General features: G+C 39.4%; 1 protein-coding gene across 5 annotated transcripts in view; it reads right to left on the reverse strand.

Annotated features, from left to right (window-relative positions):
* Nucleotides 1-6855: 6855 nt before the first annotated feature.
* LOC113684165 (avidin) overlaps nt 6856-20294 on the reverse strand; it is a 29929-nt gene continuing 16490 nt past the window's right edge. For 4 of the 5 annotated variants that reach the window (XM_089203321.1, XM_089203322.1, XM_089203323.1 and 1 more), the window contains 4 exons: nt 10422-10534; nt 9490-9592; nt 9221-9408; nt 6856-8122 (listed from right to left, as the gene is read on the reverse strand). In XM_089203321.1, coding sequence (XP_089059447.1) covers nt 7886-8122; nt 9221-9408; nt 9490-9592; nt 10422-10508 — 615 coding nt within the window. In that variant the 5' untranslated portion in view covers nt 10509-10534 and the 3' untranslated portion in view covers nt 6856-7885. Of the gene's footprint in view, nt 8123-9220; nt 9409-9489; nt 9593-10421; nt 10535-11399; nt 11685-20294 lie in introns of those variants that run through there. The other variant, XM_089203320.1, reaches the window with a different exon arrangement.

The following is a 20294-nucleotide window of genomic DNA, read 5'->3' on the forward strand; positions in this document are numbered from 1 at the left end:
TTGTACATAATTTCGTACAGCTCAGCACGACAGTCCAGTTTCCGAAACAGTTTTCACACTCTTCTCTTCGTTTTTTGGTGGACCAGGTCTTAACATTCTAGAGCAGAAGAGACTTCGCGGGTGAAGCCAACTCCATTCCGGGTCAGCTATTAGTCAGCCATCTCTTGTACACAGTCTAAGATCTGTACAGTGCAGCTAGACAGTCCAGTTTTCGAAACAGTTTTCACACTCTCCACTTTGTTTTTAGGTGGACCAGGTCTTAGCATCCTATATCAAGACTGAGGAAGAGACTTTGCGGGCGAAACTGACTCCATTGAGGAGCAGCTACTAGTAACCTATCTTTTTTTAGTTAGACTTTGCAGGTGAAGCCGAATCCGTTGAGGGTCAGCTTTTAGTCACCCATCTCTTGTACACAGTTCGAGATCCTTTTGCGTTGCTCGTCAATCAAGTTTCAAAACTGTTTATTCACACTCTTCTCTTTGGTTTTTTTTTTTTTGTTAAACCGAAACTTAGCTTCTCAGAAAAAGACTTAGGAAGGGCCTTAATGGGTGAACCCACTCCAATACGGGTCAACAATTAGTCACCCATCTCCTGCACAAAGTTCAAGAATATACAGCGTTGCACAACAGTCCAGTTTTCGAAACAGTTTTCACACTCTTCTCTATGTTCTTTTGGTGTTCAAGGTCCTAGCATCACAGATCAAGACTGTGGAAGAGACTTAACGGGTGAAGCCGACTCCACTATGAGTCAACCGTTTGTCACCCATCTCTTGTACACAATTCAAGATTCCTACAGCTCAGCATGACAGTCCAGTTCCGAAACAGTTTTCACACTCTTCTCTTTGTTTTTTTGGTGGACCATGTCTTAGCATCACAGATCAAGACTGTGGAAGAGACTTTATGGGTGAAGCTGACTCCAATTTGAGTCAACCATTTGGCACCTATCTCTTGTACACAATTCAAAATCCGTACGGCTCAGCATGACAGTCCAGTTCCGAAACAGTTTTCACACTCTTCTCTTTGTTTTTTTTGGTGGACCATGTCTTAGCATCACAGATCAAGACTGTGGAAGAGACTTAATGGGTGAAGCCAACTCCAATTTGAGTCAACCATTTGTCAACCATCTCTTGTACACAATTCAAAATCCGTACAGCTCAGCATGACGGTCCAGTTTCCGAAAGAGTTTTCACACTCTTCTCTTTGTTTTTTGGTGGACCAAGTCTTAGCACCCTAGATCAAGACTGAGGAAGAGACTTTGTGGGTAAAGCTGACTCCATTTTGGGTCTGCTATTAGTCACCCATCTCTTAGGCACAGTTTAAGATCCATACAGTACAGCAAGACAGTCCAGTTTCCAAAACAGTTTTCACACTCTTCTCTTTTTTTTTTGGTTGACCAGGTCTTAGCATCACAGATCAACACTGAGGAAGAGACTTCATGGATGAAGCTGACCCCATTGCGGGTCAGTTATTAGTCACCATCTCTTGTACACAGTTCAAGTTCCGATATTAGTACAGACTAAAAATCATGTAGCTGAGTGTTAAATTTTGTGATTTCAAAATGGATGTAGTAAAGTGGTAATTGAACTTTGTGTTTTGCTATATTGGCCTAAAATCATTCCAAGACTCCCTTGTGGTTTCAAATCAAACTTGCATTGCATGCTCGTTTGATTTTGAAATGACCCGTATAATTTCAGACCACTTAGTTCATTAAATAAGAGGGTGTGAAGCAAGCACTCAAGTTCAGGTTCATTAAATCCCAGGTTGTTCTTATTTAGTACACACTTTGAACATGCGCGATGCTCAAGACCAGTCAGAAGAAACTGTGCAAAGTTCTGTTTTCAGTTATTAATTGTTGTTTGCTTCTCTAAAAACAGGAAAATCAATAGTCAATTATTGCTAGCTTGAGGGGTCCTAGGCTATCTAGAATTATGCTTCACTTAACTACTACTGCATAGAGGAGGAAGACTGAGAAGTTCTAAAGATAAATGTTAACTGATAAATAAAAACAAAACAACTTGATTTTGATTTAAACTCACACAACTAATGAAGTATCTTCCTGATAAACATCAACAATTAATTAGGCATGTACCCTCAAAATTGGAGAAAATCAAACACCAACCCTCAAAGCTACTCCCCAAATAGACTTTCTTCTATGACTTGGCCGAAGGAAAATTTAAATTTCACCTTACCCTTTGATCAATTTATCTAACTTTTATTACTTTTTGATTAACCCCTGCCCTACTGGATGGGCAATGGATTTAACACTTACAGCAGTATTTCATACCATTTTAAACCTATTGTAACAGTTTTTCATATCAAACAGAGAAATTGACAAATAGCAAGGAGAAAAAGAGGAACATCACAACTTTTTAGTCAAGATGACCAAAAAACTAATTCTATAAGACTGGAGCACTAGAGCAAGAACTTAGTACAACAATAATTTATAAGATAGACATTAATGTCCAGAGGTGTTAACTTTGTGATTAATATGAACAAGAACTTTTTCTTAGATGAATGAATAAAGGGGGTAAGTTTCTAAGGAAACTGCATCAGTGGGAGAAAGTAACAGGGTAATTTGGTATTATCAACTGAGTTGATAATCTAAATTAGCCACCATAAAGAGGTTAGCTTTTCAAATCTGTACTGTGGCCAACTTACGCTATCAACTCAGTTGATAATACCAAATTGTCCTCTTTCTTAGATGGTTATCCCAAAATTTTATGTTTTTTTGACTTTGTTGAATTTGCATAGTTACTGAGCAATTACTCCTGATCAACCACTGCATGCTACATATAGGCATGATATTAAGCACGCCAAAAGAAACTCTAAAAGAAATAAAGGGTGTACTGCCAACCAAACTATTACCTTGGAATTTGAGGTCTCAAATTTCCTTGGAGCATCACATTGACTCAAAAAATAATCTCTTACCAGGCTCTCTAATTCTTGTTTGCACCAGCATCCTTATGACAGTGGTGGCATCATCTGCATTCAGCTGCAAAAACATGCATACCCTTGGTTTCACTTTCTAATACAAGGACTCTACTAGCCTTGCCTGCAGAACAGGACTCACTTTTCTGAATTTGTAAGATGGACAGGAACAAGCATGTCAGGTGACTGCAAAAGGGGAGGGGCACAAAATATACCACTGGTATAAACACCTTGGTGTAAGCTTTTTCGCCTCAGACACACTCCCAGATCATGGAACAATCACATTAAACCACAGCATTCAATGCATTTTATGAAACTGTGTTTATGAAAATAGGGAAACAATTGCCAAGTTTCATAAGCTGCCACAATGCAGAGCTTGCTGAATACCTCCTACTCAATCTAGTTTCAAGAGTCATTTTGACAAAGCACTAAAATTTCAGGCACTGTACAAACTCTCTAGTATTAATTTGCAGAAGTAACTGTATGCAGGTTTTTTATCCAACTGTGCCCCAAAAAAATTCCCTGCCATTTCCCTCCCTGGTCTTGTGAAGGTCAGGAAACCCTCTTTTCAAAAATTCAGTCAATTTTGATATGAAAAAATTAAAATTTTTTTTTCTCATTTAAAGAAAAAACTAATTAATGAGGTAAATTGGCAAAATATATTTTTTCTTAATTCTGTGGCCTTGTTCAAAAAAGAACAAAATTCTCATTCTAAATATAAGAATCAGGTCCACTACCTTAAATCAGAAGTTGAAAAACTTATAAATTCAAAAATCGAAATTTCAGAGTGGCCACAAAAGATGTGGGTTAGATGAGCACACTTAATTTCAGAATGCTAGACTCTGGGTTAAGGTTTCCAGGCTTAAGACCTGGCCAGGTTATTGCATTGTGTTTTGGGCTCTTACTCTCTACACCCAGGAGTAGCAATGTTTATTACTCTCTACATCCAGGAGTAGAAATGGTCACAAGTGACTGATGAATTGCTTAGGGGGGTAGGGTGGGTAGCCTGCAGCGGACAAGCATCCCATCCAGCGGAAGTAATACGATACACATTCCCAGTTCCTTTAATTATGATACAGGGACTATAGTACGAATACTAGCTTACTTTGCAACTAGAAAATGTTAGGAAGCGGAAATTGAAAGAAAAAATACACTTCAAGCAGTGCTATTTGACTAATTCCGTAATTACCTTTGACACTTGATTTGAATGTCACACGTGGTCTCCATTTCAAAGTCTTCCAGCCGCTGTAACGCCATTTCTTCAATGTAAACGTCATCAGACAAGTGCTTACATGTACTGAAAGGCATGTGATTCGTAAAATACCGTTTTTTTCAACTATTATGGTATCAAAATCGGCGGTTCGTTTCATTATTTACGACGCCATGTCGGGTTTTCTTGAAACTAATTCCCAGTACTTTTCGACTAACAAAGCAAATGCATCACGCTCTGCGAGTAGACAACTCGCGAAATAACGCGGCAACACGAGGTTAGTGACAACAACGTACAATTCACTCACTCTGTCGGCTCCAGAACTTCTTAAAACATGGAGGGAACATAACTGCGCAGACACATCGATATCACTGTCAGGAAACTTTAAAAGAACAATTGAAAAGGCAATTGACGATGGCTACAAAGTTGGAGTTCTTTTTGTCGACTCTAAGAAGGCGTTCGACACCGTTGGTCATTAAATCTAAATTGTCAGTTTTAAGAGTCTCTGGTGTATTCCACGAGTGGATTGCAAGCTACCTTCGTGAAAGATCGCAATACGTCAAAGTCAACGACGCAATATCAAAGCTACGACAAATTCCCATCGGTGTTCCCTAAGGATCTCTACTGGGACCCAGACTCTTTTCAATATATGTCTACGATTTACCAAATTCGTCCGAAACCGGATGTATCCATATGTTTGCAGATGACACTACTATCTACTATATTGGGAAAGAAGTCGAAGAAATTATTGACGCGTTAAACCACATCTTAAACTACTTCAGAGTATGGTGCTGCAACAATCATCTGACTGTTCACACTGGAAAGATTGAGGCTATGCTGATTTCCAATCATTCTTTTGTTGGTCCATTGAGACCTGTTATGTTCGGAAATTCTTACATTCACTTCACTACTAAAGCCACTTGCTTAGGGGTTGAAATCGACTATAAACTGAACTGGAAACCCCACGTAAAAGCACTGCACACTAAGTTTGGAGGAAAGCTAAAATTCTGGAAAAATTTTGAAGCCCTTCCCTCAAGTGTTTTAGAGGAAATATATTTTAAAGGGATTGTCCCGAGCATCACTTACTGCATCGCTATTTGGGGATCCTGCTCACCATCTACATTCTATATTTTAGAACATCTGAACCTGAAAGCAGCCAAACTAGTTCACAAACTGCCTACCGAAACTCTTGACACTGACGTTCTCGACCTTGTAAAATGGAAACCTCTAGTCTATATTTACAAGCGTAGGCTCGCTTCTATAATTTACCAGCTCCATCATAATAGCTTACCTGATCAACTCACAGCCTTCTTCGAAACTTGCAACACTAATACTAATCATAATTTAAGGCGCACAAATCACTTCTCGCATGTACGGTACAATAGCAACATTGGCAGAAATAGTGTAAGATATAGAGGACCCATCGTTTGGAATTTAATCCCTAGAGCCATCAAGGACGCTTCCTCCTATCAACTTTTTAAACAAAAACTTAGACAAGCCTCCAAGATACTGGACCAACTCCAATTCGAAAAAGAGGCCTGTCTGATAACATCAAAACGATCAGATTTCTTATATTTTTAGTTTTTAAATTTTAATTAATTTATTAATTTAATTTTTATATTAGTATATATATATATATATATATATATATATATATATATATATATATATATATATATATATATATATATATTTTTAAATTAAATTGTCGGCAGGTCCACACCAGCCTTTAGGTTGCCGCAAACCGACCTGCCTTATATATGTATGTATGTATGTGTAACAATTGACAGTTAACAGTCAATTGTGAAAAATTTCTCGAAAAACCTTCTGAATGCCTCAGCAGGTTTTGCATTCCTTTAAGAGGAGGTTAGGCAAGTTGTTCTCACTGTTTGGTTCAGTATTTCCTGTTTAGAGTTTCCTTACTCAATATTTTCCTTAGAAGTTGACGGATTGGCCAGAAAGCGATCTCTATTTCCTGAATTTCTCTACGCTGTAACCATGCCGATGGATAAAAACTTTCCCTACACTCAGCCTACTAGACGATGGCGCGTATTACGGTGCCATGAATTTCAATGGTACACTAAAACTCTAAAAGTAGATAATTATAGATCGCTGTCCACTGGTTGACTGCACGGAGCAGATCCCGTGCACGATTTTCAAGAAAACCTGTTGTACGTCTTTGAACAAAGAATTAAGAAGTACAGCTTCATAGCAAGTTCACCCATATTCAAGCCCACTGTTCAGCTATCAGTGACGGAAGTCCATTCTTGCAGGTTTCTCCATTTTCCGATGCTTCCTATTAATCTTATGGATCAATGTCTGATGGGTGAGAGAAAGGAGCCAGAACATGCATTGGCCAAGACACTCTTTAGAGAGATTTCCCGGGTATAAATGGATTGAAAATACAGGGATTTTTTGAAACATCTAAGGTCCTGTGGAATGTTTTGGCATATTTCAAGAAAAACTTTGAACGCACAGTTTAGAATTACAGCTAAATGACGATTTCACCCATGTTCTTGCTCATTGTTCACCTATTTTAGCGACTTAAATCCATTTAATAGCGGTTTCTCCATTTTTATCCCAGAGGATCTTTTTCCCATGCAAAATAATCAAATTAGTTCCCCCGGAAAAAACAGTGGTCCAATAGGACCCCGTGTCAGTGTAAAATTTTACCCTTCAGGAGCGGCTGTTATTGATATCGACCATTACAGGAGACTTTATAAAAACAACTCTATTAAAGTGCACGTCAATATAATCAATTTAATGAAACTAATTGAAGAAACTCATAATTTCACAACGAGATGGAAAAAAATTATAAAGTGCAAAAATATTTCAAATCAAAAAATAATATACCGGTAAAAATCTTATCAAAATAAATTTAAAAAACTATCTACTGTAAAACAAAATTTTTTTAGCCCAAAACATTACACAGTCACATGTTTGCTTGAATGAATTAAGGCTGTATAGTTTGGTCGGAACTAGCGTACTGTTAGTTTTGCACAAATGGAGGACTTGGTGCCCGAAAGAATATGCCGTCGGGCATACGGCTTCAAACCTACCTACATCGCATACACTTAAGTAATATTTCTAAGCGTGTAAAATAAAACCTTAAGGCATATAACATAGCACAGGCTTAGTAACCTTCAATACATATCCACTTTCCTGATGTTTACTTGAATTAATCAAGGCTGGATACCAGAGCCATTGCTAGTTTCTCACAAAGGGGGGTCGCAAATGCACTATATGGAATACATGCCGTTAAGAATAGTTTCAAAACTAGGTACAATGTATATTTCTGTGCAAATAATACAGGCGTTTTAAGTTAAAATGTCTGAGTAATTTCCCAGTTTTCAGGATTGGCCGTTGCTTTTGAAGCTTCCCATGCCTGACTTTGTACTTCACTCACTGAATTGCTCCAAACTGTTAAAAGAACTAGAGTTTAAATGATGAACAAGGAATTTGTGATTAAGGACCATGCCACATTAACTACAACAAATCGAAAAGAGTGGTGAACACTGAGGGTGTCGTGTCTAACGAAACTGTTCTGTTGTATTATTTTAGCCAGTTCGAGCCCTGTGAGACAAGAGCCCTGTGAGACAGGAGCTCTGTGAGACAGGAGCCCTGTGAGACAGGAGCTCTGTGAGACAGGAGCCCTGTGAGACAGGAGCCCTGTAAAGAGTTGAGCTGCGTTAAGCGAGAGGACCCGAGTGCACAATCCAGTGAGAAGGACTACTCAAATAGGGTACGCTTAGTAGCATAGCATCCAGCCCTTAGACTCCGGTTGCGAATCGTCAAAAGACGGCAACTTCTCAGGGGTCTGAGGCTTCCTTGTAAAGCGATCCTGGCCGATATGAATGGATTCCAAGTGTTGCGCACCATCTTCCGGGTTGGGGGTCATAATCCAGTTAGTTAACAGAACTTGTTCACCATCGGCGCCTCCTTCTTTGATGCAACGTCCGGTCCAGGTCGCGGTATACCGTCCATTCTACACAGCAAAATTTTTTTAAAAATGTAGTCGATTCCTACTTCAATGGTCATGAACATGACGTGTTAACCTCTAGCTTAGTCAAACTAATGAGATATTAACGTCAAATTCTCGATAGTGTGATCTGTAAGCATCATAATAACGGAAAACAAAGAGCCCCAAAGAGAAAGCCGTGGCCAGCCAAACTATATCACAAAAGACTTCCTGAGTCAGCATTTTCCTCGTTTGTTATTCCTTCGATCATGGGCAGAAAAATAACAATACATGTGTTCGCTAGGTCAGCCAGGTTTATACAGTAGTAACTCACACTTAAGTTTCAGTTGCATCTCATGTTTAAATTTTATCTGCCAGGTTTCTCTAACAGATTGTTGGTGAGGAGAAATGCAGTGCTCAGCAATTTACTTCCGCCCCTCAATGCTGTTCGGACCAAGCAATATATAGATTTAGCCAAGCCTAAAAGCGGAGCTTGCATTTTTTTTCCCGCACGTCTCAAGGGCACAACGCCTTGCCCCGGCCAGGACTAGGACCCGGGTCGTCCGACTCGGAGCCCAGTGCACTGATCACTGGACTACTGGACTACTGGACAAAGCCGTGGCGTTGGCGTACCCGCGGTACAGTTGACCACGCATGTCAAAAGTAGCACCTTGTACGGCCGTACGGTCGTACATCCAAATTTTTTCGGCTTGATGGGTTACTACTACTATTTTGTATAATTATGGGGCTACGCTTTGCGAGCTCCGCTATTAAAAAGGCAAAAAGGTTCTAATCTACACACAAGCTCAGTGCCCATTCTGTCGGAGTTTATCCCGGTTTCATACCGACCAGAAATATTTCTACTCTTCCTAAAAGAGTGTAAGTTCATCGCTGGTCTACCCCCTTTCCCACTCAAACATTTACTTAATCTTCTTAGACAGTTCTTTGGTACCACTGTATTCTCATAGGATGGCAGAGGCACTGTGATGTGAGGGTCAAGTATCTTAGTCACTGACACAGAACAAAAAATTCTCAAACAAGAGTCCAGCACGATAACCAGGAGGTTACAAAGTTTAACCATGACCAGTAAGACTCCTGCAAAAACAATGTAATTCTCTTACTTACCTGAAAGTCGACGGTAAAGCCAAATCGAGAAGCGTGTTCGTCTTTTCCCACAAAACCAGTCAATTTTTCTTTGGCAGGTTTAGTACCAGGTGTACAGTTGAAGTAAAATCCCATCAACTCTCCGTTTTCCAGAAGGTTGATTTGCATCTTTGAACCAAACTGGTTGTACCAGGTTCCAATCAAGTCACCTGTAGAATATTAAGTATATTAAGAATAATGGGAGTAACTGCAAAATAACTCGATGGAATCAGTTGAACAGGTATACTCACCGCCTGCGGAAGAAAATGCACGGTGCCACAATGACTTATTTATTTTCACGAAGGAACTCTGCTTAGCGCCAAGTGTCAGGTTGTTATGATGACCAGCAAAGTTCTGAAAAAAAAAGTTATTGAGCAAAGATCATTAAAGGAGGACACATCCCTGGGCGTGAAATTTTGTAATACAACCAAGGAACAGTTATTTTTTATTCGCCTGAAAAGAAAAAAAGAAAAGGGGGGGGGGGCGGTCGGAGAATTTTGGGGGATCAAATGGATTTCGTCGGAGGGGTCGGTCGTCGCTAATAGAATATAAAAGTGGAAACCATAGAAAATCAATTGTCAGTGAAAGGGTGGTCATTGGAATACTACAGAGCCTTAGGGAGGGGTTGATAAAATTTATTGCGACAGTCAAAATCCTCCGACCCCCCCCCCCCGGGAATGAAAAATGACTAGTCCCTCAGTGAAACCCATCCTACCCCTCCTCTACGGCGTTACTTCTTTAAAAGATTACTCTTCTTTTACTCTCTATGTTTAGAATGTTAGTGACTTCGCAAGCCGTGCATTTCGATTAAGTATATGATTGTAAATTTTACCCCGTAAATCTCGAACTCAGGTCACGTCCCTGGCGGTGGACTTGTTTCGATGATTCACGGTAATTTTACGCCAGATATCATGAACTTGGTTGATTTTCGAAAAGCATAGATAATATCACCTCATTCTTGTGTCATGTTCCCAGGTGTAGATAACAACTGCCGCGGTTGTGTCAGAGAATCAGTATAATAATTTCACGCTGGACATTTTGCTTCCCCCTCCCCCCACCCCACCCATGCTTCCCCTCCCCCCGCCCCACCCATGCTTCCCAGCGCGATTTTTTCAGGACCCAAAAAGGACGGTGAGTTTTCAAAACTTATGAATTCTGGACATATGCTTGTTTCTGAACTTACCGTAAGTCGCGATAGCGTTGAAACACCAGCTGTCCGACACGGCCCTGTCAAAAGCGGCACAGTTTTCCTGAGCAGAGGTCTCCACATTTTTCTTCCTTTACCAACGGAAAAATCTGAAATTAAGACGCAGAAAGGATAGTTTGATCCAGATTTAGAAGAGAGTGGAGGGCTTCCTCCCCCTCCAAAGCTGCCGGAGGATTTTTCATCTTTTCCTTTTTTATTTATTTTGAGGGGACGTGTGATAGTATAAAAGAGCGAAACTCTCAGGGGAAGGGATATCAGTCAGCTTTAGCACTTACAGGGGTGGGATTGGAGATCATCAAAGAAAACCTGAATGCTTACTAATAGGATCAAGGAATAAATACAAGGCTCATGTTGGTTTTTTTTGTCTCTATAATTTAATTAAGGAGTGTTGGTATTCTGCCTAGTTTACCCGAAGGTGATTTTCATCGTGCTGTTAGCCTTCGAAAGGAATTTTATTTTTCGGCGAACAAATAACGACCCAGACAAGTAGAAATATCCCGCAACACCATTACGACAAGTTATGATCATGTTAAGTGACGTCCTTCTTAAACGAGGTTAGAAAAGATTGCTCATTTAGACTTTTGTGAAGATGAGATATCATACTGGATTCAGAATTATCGTTACTGTAGGATTCAAATAAAAGTATCAACATGTAATATTGCTCTTTATTCCGCAAGTATTACCCCATAAATCACAGTTCCGATGAATAGCTTAGCAAAATACTGTTAAAGGAGCAAAATTTTGTTCTTGCTCATTTGTCTTACCTAAATTCTTCAGTCTTATTCCTTCATCACTGATTTAGTGACTTGAAGGCAGCTTGGGGATACGTTCATTAATTTTTTGGCAACGAAGGTGAAAAGATCAGTTAAAAATCAGTTCGCGTGCAATAACAAACTGATGTATGAGCCTCATCTCAAGGATTATAAATCCTTTACTGTTTGCATTTAAACTTACCCTGAGGCAGCGTTCGAAAATACAACACAACCCGCGTCAGACCGACTGTTTCGACTTCACGAGGGCACCAACAAGGCTTCTAGTTTAACAAAGTTGTTCTCATTCGAAAATGGATGTGACGATTTAGACCTAAAGACTTTCATATTTAAAACGAAGGAAAATTGAAACCGAAAGTGCAAACGAGGCTCTTTTGTAAATGACTTCAAGTGCATGAGAGCTATTTTAGTACACTTCAGGACTTAGAGAGTCCGGGATAACCGTACTGAATCGCCGCTGAATCAAAAATGTGTGAGACAAGTAAGACTAGACTAGACTAGTATTATCTATCTAATTTAGACCACTCAGGGACGCTAAAAAGAGTTAGGGAGCTTCCAAGGGTAAGGGATTAATTGTCAGTTTATTTGGATCCCAAAGAATAACATAACACTGACGACTGATCGAAATACGTGCGTTGAAATTGAAACTGAAAGTGCTGTGTAAAGGAAATCAAAATTTCGAGATCACGCAATCACGAAGTTTATTTTCTGTTTAGCGGGTAGTGTGAAATTTTCAGTCATACTTTTCCATTGTTTGTAACTGATAAGGATTTTGCTATAATTTTAGCAATGATTATTTTGACAAGCTGCACGCATGATTTAAATCGACGCAAATAACACAACCAAGGGGGAATCCCCGCAAAATTTATGACATACATGTAAACAATACTAATCAAAGTGCTCTGTGAGCAAACTCGTGAATTGACAGATGACTTATATGATTTTTTGGATTATGTTTAATGTTATCTGGTTTAGGGAATTTTTTGGTTGATTGTCATATTCAGAGTACGAGCAGTAGTACAGTGTTCGCTAATGTAGCAAAGAAACAAAGTAATAAAAATTTTCATTGACAAGTCTGTGCGACCATCGCCGGTCATCGTGGTTGCGCTGTAATGCATTGCCAACTCAGTACTGAATAAATGTATATCGTGTATGCTGGCAGAATGTGTTTTTGCTGATACTTAAGGTGGCTGAAAACGGTTTTTGATACCTGCGTTTCATTCTCCTTTTTCTCTAAAACCCTTGATCCCTCGTTCGCCAAAAATGGCATCAAGCAAGTTAACAACACAGACGTTAGTTTTTAGATTGTTAAGCTGACGTATGTGCCGTTGCCATGGCAACATGAATAAATATAAACAGGCCTTTAAAATTGGTTTTGTTTATTTATAGAAAATCGAGTCATTAGATTCTCTCATAATTTGCATGAACAAGCTTGTAACGATAATCACATGTTAATGCCATTTTGCTAATAATTTAACAGAGACGTTCAAGTATTCCTTGTTGAAGGTTCACTGGAATATCTAGAATTTCCTTTGTTAAAGTTTATTTTTTCTCAATACTCCTGTTTTTATTTCCTTAAGTATTTTCGCGCCAAATTTCGTGAAATTCTAATGAGTGGTTACCAAGAAATAGGCGTATTTCCGAGAAAGCAATTTTTCATTCAATCCCAATTTTTTACTTACTACGCATGCGCTGCAATTAACACGGTTTTTTCGGTAACAACAAAAAAGTTAAGAATTGCTGGGTTGTTTGCATCGTTATCTTTTCTAACATATCTTTGCAATAAAATATTAAAACCACCAATACACTGCTTTCAATTATAGAAAAAAATAACATAGATGGTGCGGGTGCTGAGTAAATAGAATAATCGGCTGCTGCGATCGAATGGTTTTAGTAAGAGGTGAGGCAGCTGAAATTTTTGAGAAGAAAATCAGCTTTAAATTAGTTAAGACGTTAGTCTAGAATCCAGCCAATCAAATTATGTGTTTTCGGAGCCACGTTTTGCACATGAAAGGCCCCTTTCTATAGGGGCGTGAACGGGAGGTCCTAGGAGCTAAGTTGAGGGGACTAGACTTTAGGGTGTTGTCCCTTGTGGAAAGTTGCCAAAACCTTCGCCACAAGCAGCAATTCATATGACGCAATAAGGCTTAGGGTATGTTGTAAGAATGTCTTCCAAAAGCGGTATAAGGAAGAAGACCAAGGACTGTGGAAGACTTAAACCTGCTAAGCCTGCGTCGGCGATGAACTGGATCAGAAGAGAAGAAACGTCAAATACTTCTCAGAAAGGTGAAGGTTCAGCACAAACCTCGAACAGTGGAAAGCAAATGGGGGAAGGCGAAGGTTCCGTACAGAGAAGTAATGATGCAATGGCGAGTTCATCTAGTGCGCGCGATGAATGTCGTGATGCCATAATAGCGTACGTGCACAAAGTATCGGAGTCCAGAAGGAATAAGCGGAACACTATGGATTATTCGACAGTGGTTCTTCAGACCTCAAGTGATACGCAGCTACCCGCGCTGATATACTCGAAGACCAAGAGAAAGCTTTTGGTTGATAGTGAGCGGTCGCGCACGCCAGTAAAGCTGCAGAGATTTACTTACACGTCGGATGGGTCCAAAGTCATCTTCAATGATATGACCAAAATTTCTTCACCGCAACCAACAGAGTACTCGTTTCAATTCGAGGAAGTAGGGAGCAATGATGAGGAGCAGAGAATGGCGGTAAGAGAAATCATTGACAACTCCAACGAGGGAGACCTGATGTCCATCCGCGGGAAAATAGTTGGTGTAGCTGAGCCAACAGTGACAAAATCCAGGGGGCTGAAAGTTGCCAACGCCTTGTTTGCGGACGAAACGGGTAAAATTGAGCTGGATTTATGGGAGGGTCATATCTCCGCTGTGGAAGTTGGCCGTGTGTACACTATATTTCCTGTACAAGTTCGACGGTGGTTGGGCAAGAAGAAAGTCTCTACAGTGGTGAGCAGTACTATCAGAGCGGAAGAGATGAATGAATATTTGTCAGCAATCCCGCTGGCAACGGACGAAGAAATACGAGGAGGATTTGCTTCAAGCACCTTGACGATCCGAAGTTTTCAGTGTGTTGAGAAAGTAGAGTCGTATCTTCAATGTAGAAAATGTTCCAGAAAGATTCTTCAAGCAATGGGAACCCCTGTTGTGCGATGTTACAGATGCGGCTATTCCATGAGAACTGTGGACTGCCCCGTTTGTCGCTATGCTTCGGTGGTTATGGAGGTTACTGATGGCAGTCCTGTTCACGTTACCGTGTTCAACGATGTTTTGGAAAAACTGGTCCCTGACTGCAAGAATCTTACTGATGGTGAAGTGGAAGAGATGTTGCTGTTAATGGAAAACGTTACGATTACGTATAACAATGACACATGTATTGTCCTAAATGCAGTCGCTGGAAAGTAAGTCCTAGGATAAACAAACTGTGTTGTTGTTGTTCCGTGCCGTTTACATTTCAAAGGACGTGAGGCAAATGTAAGCTTATTTTTATTTTGGTTGTTGTCACGGTACTGCAGTCGTTTTGAACTATACATCACTTCAGCCAGAAGCTCAAATGTTTAATATTTTTCAAATTGTTAGCCTTAGCTTCAAATGGTGTTAAGGCCTTGAAGTTATTGGAGTCTTTTCCTTTGAAAGAGTTTGTCAGCATTCCTGAATAAATTAAGGCTCATTTTTACATGTTGGAGAGTGACAAGGGCAGATCTTAAAGGATTTCGCGCAACGTTAAATTAATTTTCGTTGAGTCAACTGATAAAAAGCGCACGAGACCGCGCGACGCTGGATGTTTACTTTTGGGTGGCTTTGTATTATTTTGGCGGGTCGTGCAAGCGTTTGTTTTATGTTTTGCCGCTTGATACTTGGCACCAGTCTTTGCGAGATATTATTTTTTGCTAAGCTAAGTTTCTGGCTATGGGAATCATCGTTCATTGAATGATAACAATTTCCTTGCAATGCAAATATCCGTTTTGATCTCTCTCACGAAATGAAACGGTGAAAGAGAAATTAATTTATGCCAAATTTCTGTCAGTGCTTTAGTGGTATGGTCAAATGTAGTTTTAAGCCGCTCCAATATGTACTAAAGCGCATTAAAAGAGAGTAAAATTGTTTTTTTTATTGAGGACTCGAAGTTTGAAAATAAACATGTGGTGTCACGCAGTCTTAGATTTGTCAGTTCCATTTGTTTTGATACTTCCAAGAAGTCTCATGTTGTGAAGGATTGATCTTTTAAATTTTTTATATGGATTTTTCTGCTGTTGTAATCTATATTAGCTTACGGGAGATTCAAGTGCAGTGTTTGAGTTTGCATGGAGATTAGGAAGTGAAGCGAAATCAACAGATGTAAATTCAGTGATTAGAGTATTACTACTTTCCTCTTTAAGATAAGGCTTAATACTCATTTCTTGTTAATTTTTGTTGTACAGTGTTTAAACGAGATCATCTGAGCGTTTTAGGTTTTAGGTTTTTATGGTACAGTCAATAACTTAAAATCGGCTGCAGAAATGACAAGAAACAACGGCAAGCGAAGTTTAAAAAGTTAAAGTATTTAAAAGAGCTGGTCATATTGATTGATTTCAGTGTCAGTTTCTAGTCTGAATCTTTCCGACTGTTACATTATCCTTGGATTTCCCTGTTATGGTTTTGTTAATTTAGAGGCCAGTCAGATTTTACAATTCCTCCTTTACGAATAAGGAATCTTGTTGTATGAAATTGTAAATGAAGTTACAATAAAAACAACAGTTCATTGTGAAGTCTCTGAGTTTTTCTGGTGTCACTTTACTTTTTGTACTGAATTTGTTAGGAAATCTTTGATAATAAATCATCTTTCCTTAACACATTGACACGTGCGTGTAACATGTGCCTATCCAAAAGTTAAAATTTTACGGAGAAACCGGAAAAGTAAACACAATGCGCAGTAAAGTTTTATAAATCATATTTTCCCAAAAACAAGCTCAGGTGAAAGAAGACCATTTAAATAACTTGCTTTCAACGAAAAAAGCGATAGATGCATACTAAGTTTTTACTCTAAAATCAAGATAAAAGATAAAAATCAATGAACTTTTGCGCACGTGTGCAAACAAGTATGTAGATTGGATTTCAAAGTGAATATGCAAATCTATCAGTGTGTGGGGAGATCTCGTATTACATGGAATTTATAAACGAGAAGAAAGACGAAAGTGACCAGGGAACGTTTCGGGAAGAAAGCTTTATTCAAAACAGTTCTTGATTTTCTGTTAGAACGTACGAATTTCTTACGTGTGCGAAACCCACGAAGTAGAATTCATCATGCGTATATCCATGTTTACTTGACTTCACGGCAAGAATATTGCGCAGCGTTATGTTGAAAATACTGAAAGTTCTACGTTTTGACACAAAATCTTCCATTAAACAATAATTTTTGGACATCTGCAAACACTTCTCATGTCATCCTTGTTTATTGGTGAGTTATCTTTTGTCGTTTCCGCGACTGTAAAGGTGTTTCTCTTCTTTTCTCAGAGGCGATAACCTACAGCTGTAAACACTTCTCATGTCATCCTTGTTTATTGGTGAGTTATCTGTTGTCGTTTCCGCGACTGTAAAGGTGTTTCTCTTCTTTTCTCAGAGGCGATAACCTACAGCTGTTTCGTGGATCTCAAAAACAAGGAAAGAAAGCAATTTTTCATTCAATCCCAATTTTTTACTTACTACGCATGCGCTGCAATTAACACGGTTCTTTCGGTAACAACAAAAAAGTTAAGAATTGCTGGGTTGTTTGCATCGTTATCTTTTCTAACATATCTTTGCAATAAAATATTAAAACCACCAATACACTGCGTTCAATTATAGAAAAAAATAACATAGATGGTGCGGGTGCTGAGTAAATAGAATAATCGGCTGCTGCCATCGAATGGTTTTAGTAAGAGGTGAGGCAGCTGAAATTTTTGATAAGAAAATCAGCGTTAAATTAGTTAAGACGTTAGTCTAGAATCCAGCCAATCAAATTATGTGTTTTCGGAGCCACGTTTTGCACATGAAAGGCCCCTTTCTATAGGGGCGTGAACGGGAGGTCCTAGGAGCTAAGTTGAGGGGACTAGACTTTAGGGTGTTGTCCCTTGTGGAAAGTTGCCAAAACCTTCGCCACAAGCAGCAATTCATATGACGCAATAAGGCTTAGGGTATGTTGTAAGAATGTCTTCCAAAAGCGGTATAAGGAAGAAGACCAAGGACTATGGAAGACTTAAACCTGCTAAGCCTGCGTCGGCGATGAACTGGATCAGAAGAGAAGAAACGTCAAATACTTCTCAGAAAGGTGAAGGTTCAGCACAAACCTCGAACAGTGGAAAGCAAATGGGGGAAGGCGAAGGTTCCGTACAGAGAAGTAATGATGCAATGGCGAGTTCATCTAGTGCGCGCGATGAATGTCGTGATGCCATAATAGCGTACGTGCACAAAGTATCGGAGTCCAGAAGGAATAAGCGGAACACTATGGATTATTCGACAGTGGTTCTTCAGACCTCAAGTGATACGCAGCTACCCGCGCTGATATACTCGAAGACCAAGAGAAAGCTTTTGGTTGATAGTGAGCGGTCGCGCACGCCAGTAAAGCTGCAGAGATTTACTTACACGTCGGATGGGTCCAAAGTCATCGTCAATGATATGACCAAAATTTCTTCACCGCAACCAACAGAGTACTCGTTTCAATTCGAGGAAGTAGGGAGCAATGATGAGGAGCAGAGAATGGCGGTAAGAGAAATCATTGACAACTCCAACGAGAGAGACCTAATGTCCATCCGCGGGAAAATAGTTGGTGTAGCTGAGCCAACAGTGACAAAATCCAGGGGGCTGAAAGTTGCCAACGCCTTGTTTGCGGACGAAACGGGTAAAATTGAGCTGGATTTATGGGAGGGTCATATCTCCGCTGTGGAAGTTGGCCGTGTGTACACTATATTTCCTGTACAAGTTCGACGGTGGTTGGGCAAGAAGAAAGTCTCTACAGTGGTGAGCAGTACTATCAGAGCGGAAGAGATGAATGAATGTTTGTCAGCAATCCCGCTGGCAACGGACGAAGAAATAAGAGGAGGATTTGCTTCAAGCACCTTGACGATCCGAAGTTTTCAGTGTGTTGAGAAAGTAGAGTCGTATCTTCAATGTAGAAAATGTTCCAGAAAGATTCTTCAAGCAATGGGAACCCCTGTTGTGCGATGTGACAGATGCGGCTATTCCATGAGAACTGTGGACTGCCCCGTTCGTCGCTATGCTTCGGTGGTTATGGAGGTTACTGATGGCAGTCCTGTTCACGTTACCGTGTTCAACGATGTTTTGGAAAAACTGGTCCCTGACTGCAAGAATCTTACTGATGGTGAAGTGGAAGAGATGTTGCTGTTAATGGAAAACGTTACGATTACGTATAACAATGACACATGTATTGTCCTAAATGCAGTCGCTGGAAAGTAAGTCCCAGGATAAACAAACTGTGTTGTTGTTGTTGTTCCGTGCCGTTTACATTTCAAAGGACGTGAGGCAAATGTAAGCTTATTTTTATTTTGGTTGTTGTCACGGTACTGCAGTCGTTTTGAACTATACATCACTTCAGCCAGAAGCTCAAATGTTTAATATTTTTCAAATTGTTAGCCTTAGCTTCAAATGGTGTTAAGGCCTTGAAGTTATTGGAGTCTTTTCCTTTGAAAGAGTTTGTCAGCATTCCTGAATAAATTAAGGCTCATTTTTACATGTTGGAGAGTGACAAGGGCAGATCTTAAAGGATTTCGCGCAACGTTAAATTAATTTTCGTTGAGTCAACTGATAAAAAGCGCACGAGACCGCGCGACGCTGGATGTTTACTTTTGGGTGGCTTTGTATTATTTTGGCGGGTCGTGCAAGCGTTTGTTTTATGTTTTGCCGCTTGATACTTGGCACCAGTCTTTGCGAGATATTATTTTTTGCTAAGCTAAGTTTCTGGCTCTGGGAATCATCGTTCATTGAATGATAACAATTTCCTTGCAATGCAAATATCCGTTTTGATCTCTCTCACGAAATGAAACGGTGAAAGAGAAATTAATTTATGCCAAATTTCTGTCAGTGCTTTAGTGGTATGGTCAAATGTAGTTTTAAGCCGCTCCAATATGTACTAAAGCGCATTAAAAGAGAGTAAAATTGTTTTTTTTATTGAGGACTCGAAGTTTGAAAATAAACATGTGGTGTCACGCAGTCTTAGATTTGTCAGTTCCATTTGTTTTGATACTTCCAAGAAGTCTCATGTTGTGAAGGATTGATCGTTTAAATTTTTTATATGGATTTTTCTGCTGTTGTAATCTATATTAGCTTACGGGAGATTCAAGTGCAGTGTTTGAGTTTGCATGGAGATTAGGAAGTGAAGCGAAATCAACAGATGTAAATTCAGTGATTAGAGTATTACTACTTTCCTCTTTAAGATAAGGCTTAATACTCATTTCTTGTTAATTTTTGTTGTACAGTGTTTAAACGAGATCATCTGAGCGTTTTAGGTTTTAGGTTTTTATGGTACAGTCAATAACTTAAAATCGGCTGCAGAAATGACAAGAAACAACGGCAAGCGAAGTTTAAAAAGTTAAAGTATTTAAAAGAGCTGGTCATATTGATTGATTTCAGTGTCAGTTTCTAGTCTGAATCTTTCCGACTGTTACATTATCCTTGGATTTCCCTGTTATGGTTTTGTTAATTTAGAGGCCAGTCAGATTTTACAATTCCTCCTTTACGAATAAGGAGTCTTGGTGTATGAAATTGTAAATGAAGTTACAATAAAAACAACAGTTCATTGTGAAGTCTCTGAGTTTTTCTGGTGTCACTTTACTTTTTGTACTGAATTTGTTAGGAAATCTGTGATAATAAATCATCTTTCCTTAACACATTGACACGTGCGTGTAACATGTGCCTATCCAAAAGTTAAAATTTTAGAGAAACCGGAAAAGTAAACACAATGCGCAGTAAAGTTTTATAAATCATATTTTCCCAAAAACAAGCTCAGGTGAAAGAAGACCATTTAAATAACTTGCTTTCAACGAAAAAAGCGATAGATGCATACTAAGTTTTTACTCTAA

The sequence above is a fragment of the Pocillopora damicornis genome, chromosome 4, assembly GCF_964200805.1.
Source record: "Pocillopora damicornis chromosome 4, jaPocDami1.2, whole genome shotgun sequence".
NCBI lineage: Eukaryota > Metazoa > Cnidaria > Anthozoa > Scleractinia > Pocilloporidae > Pocillopora > Pocillopora damicornis.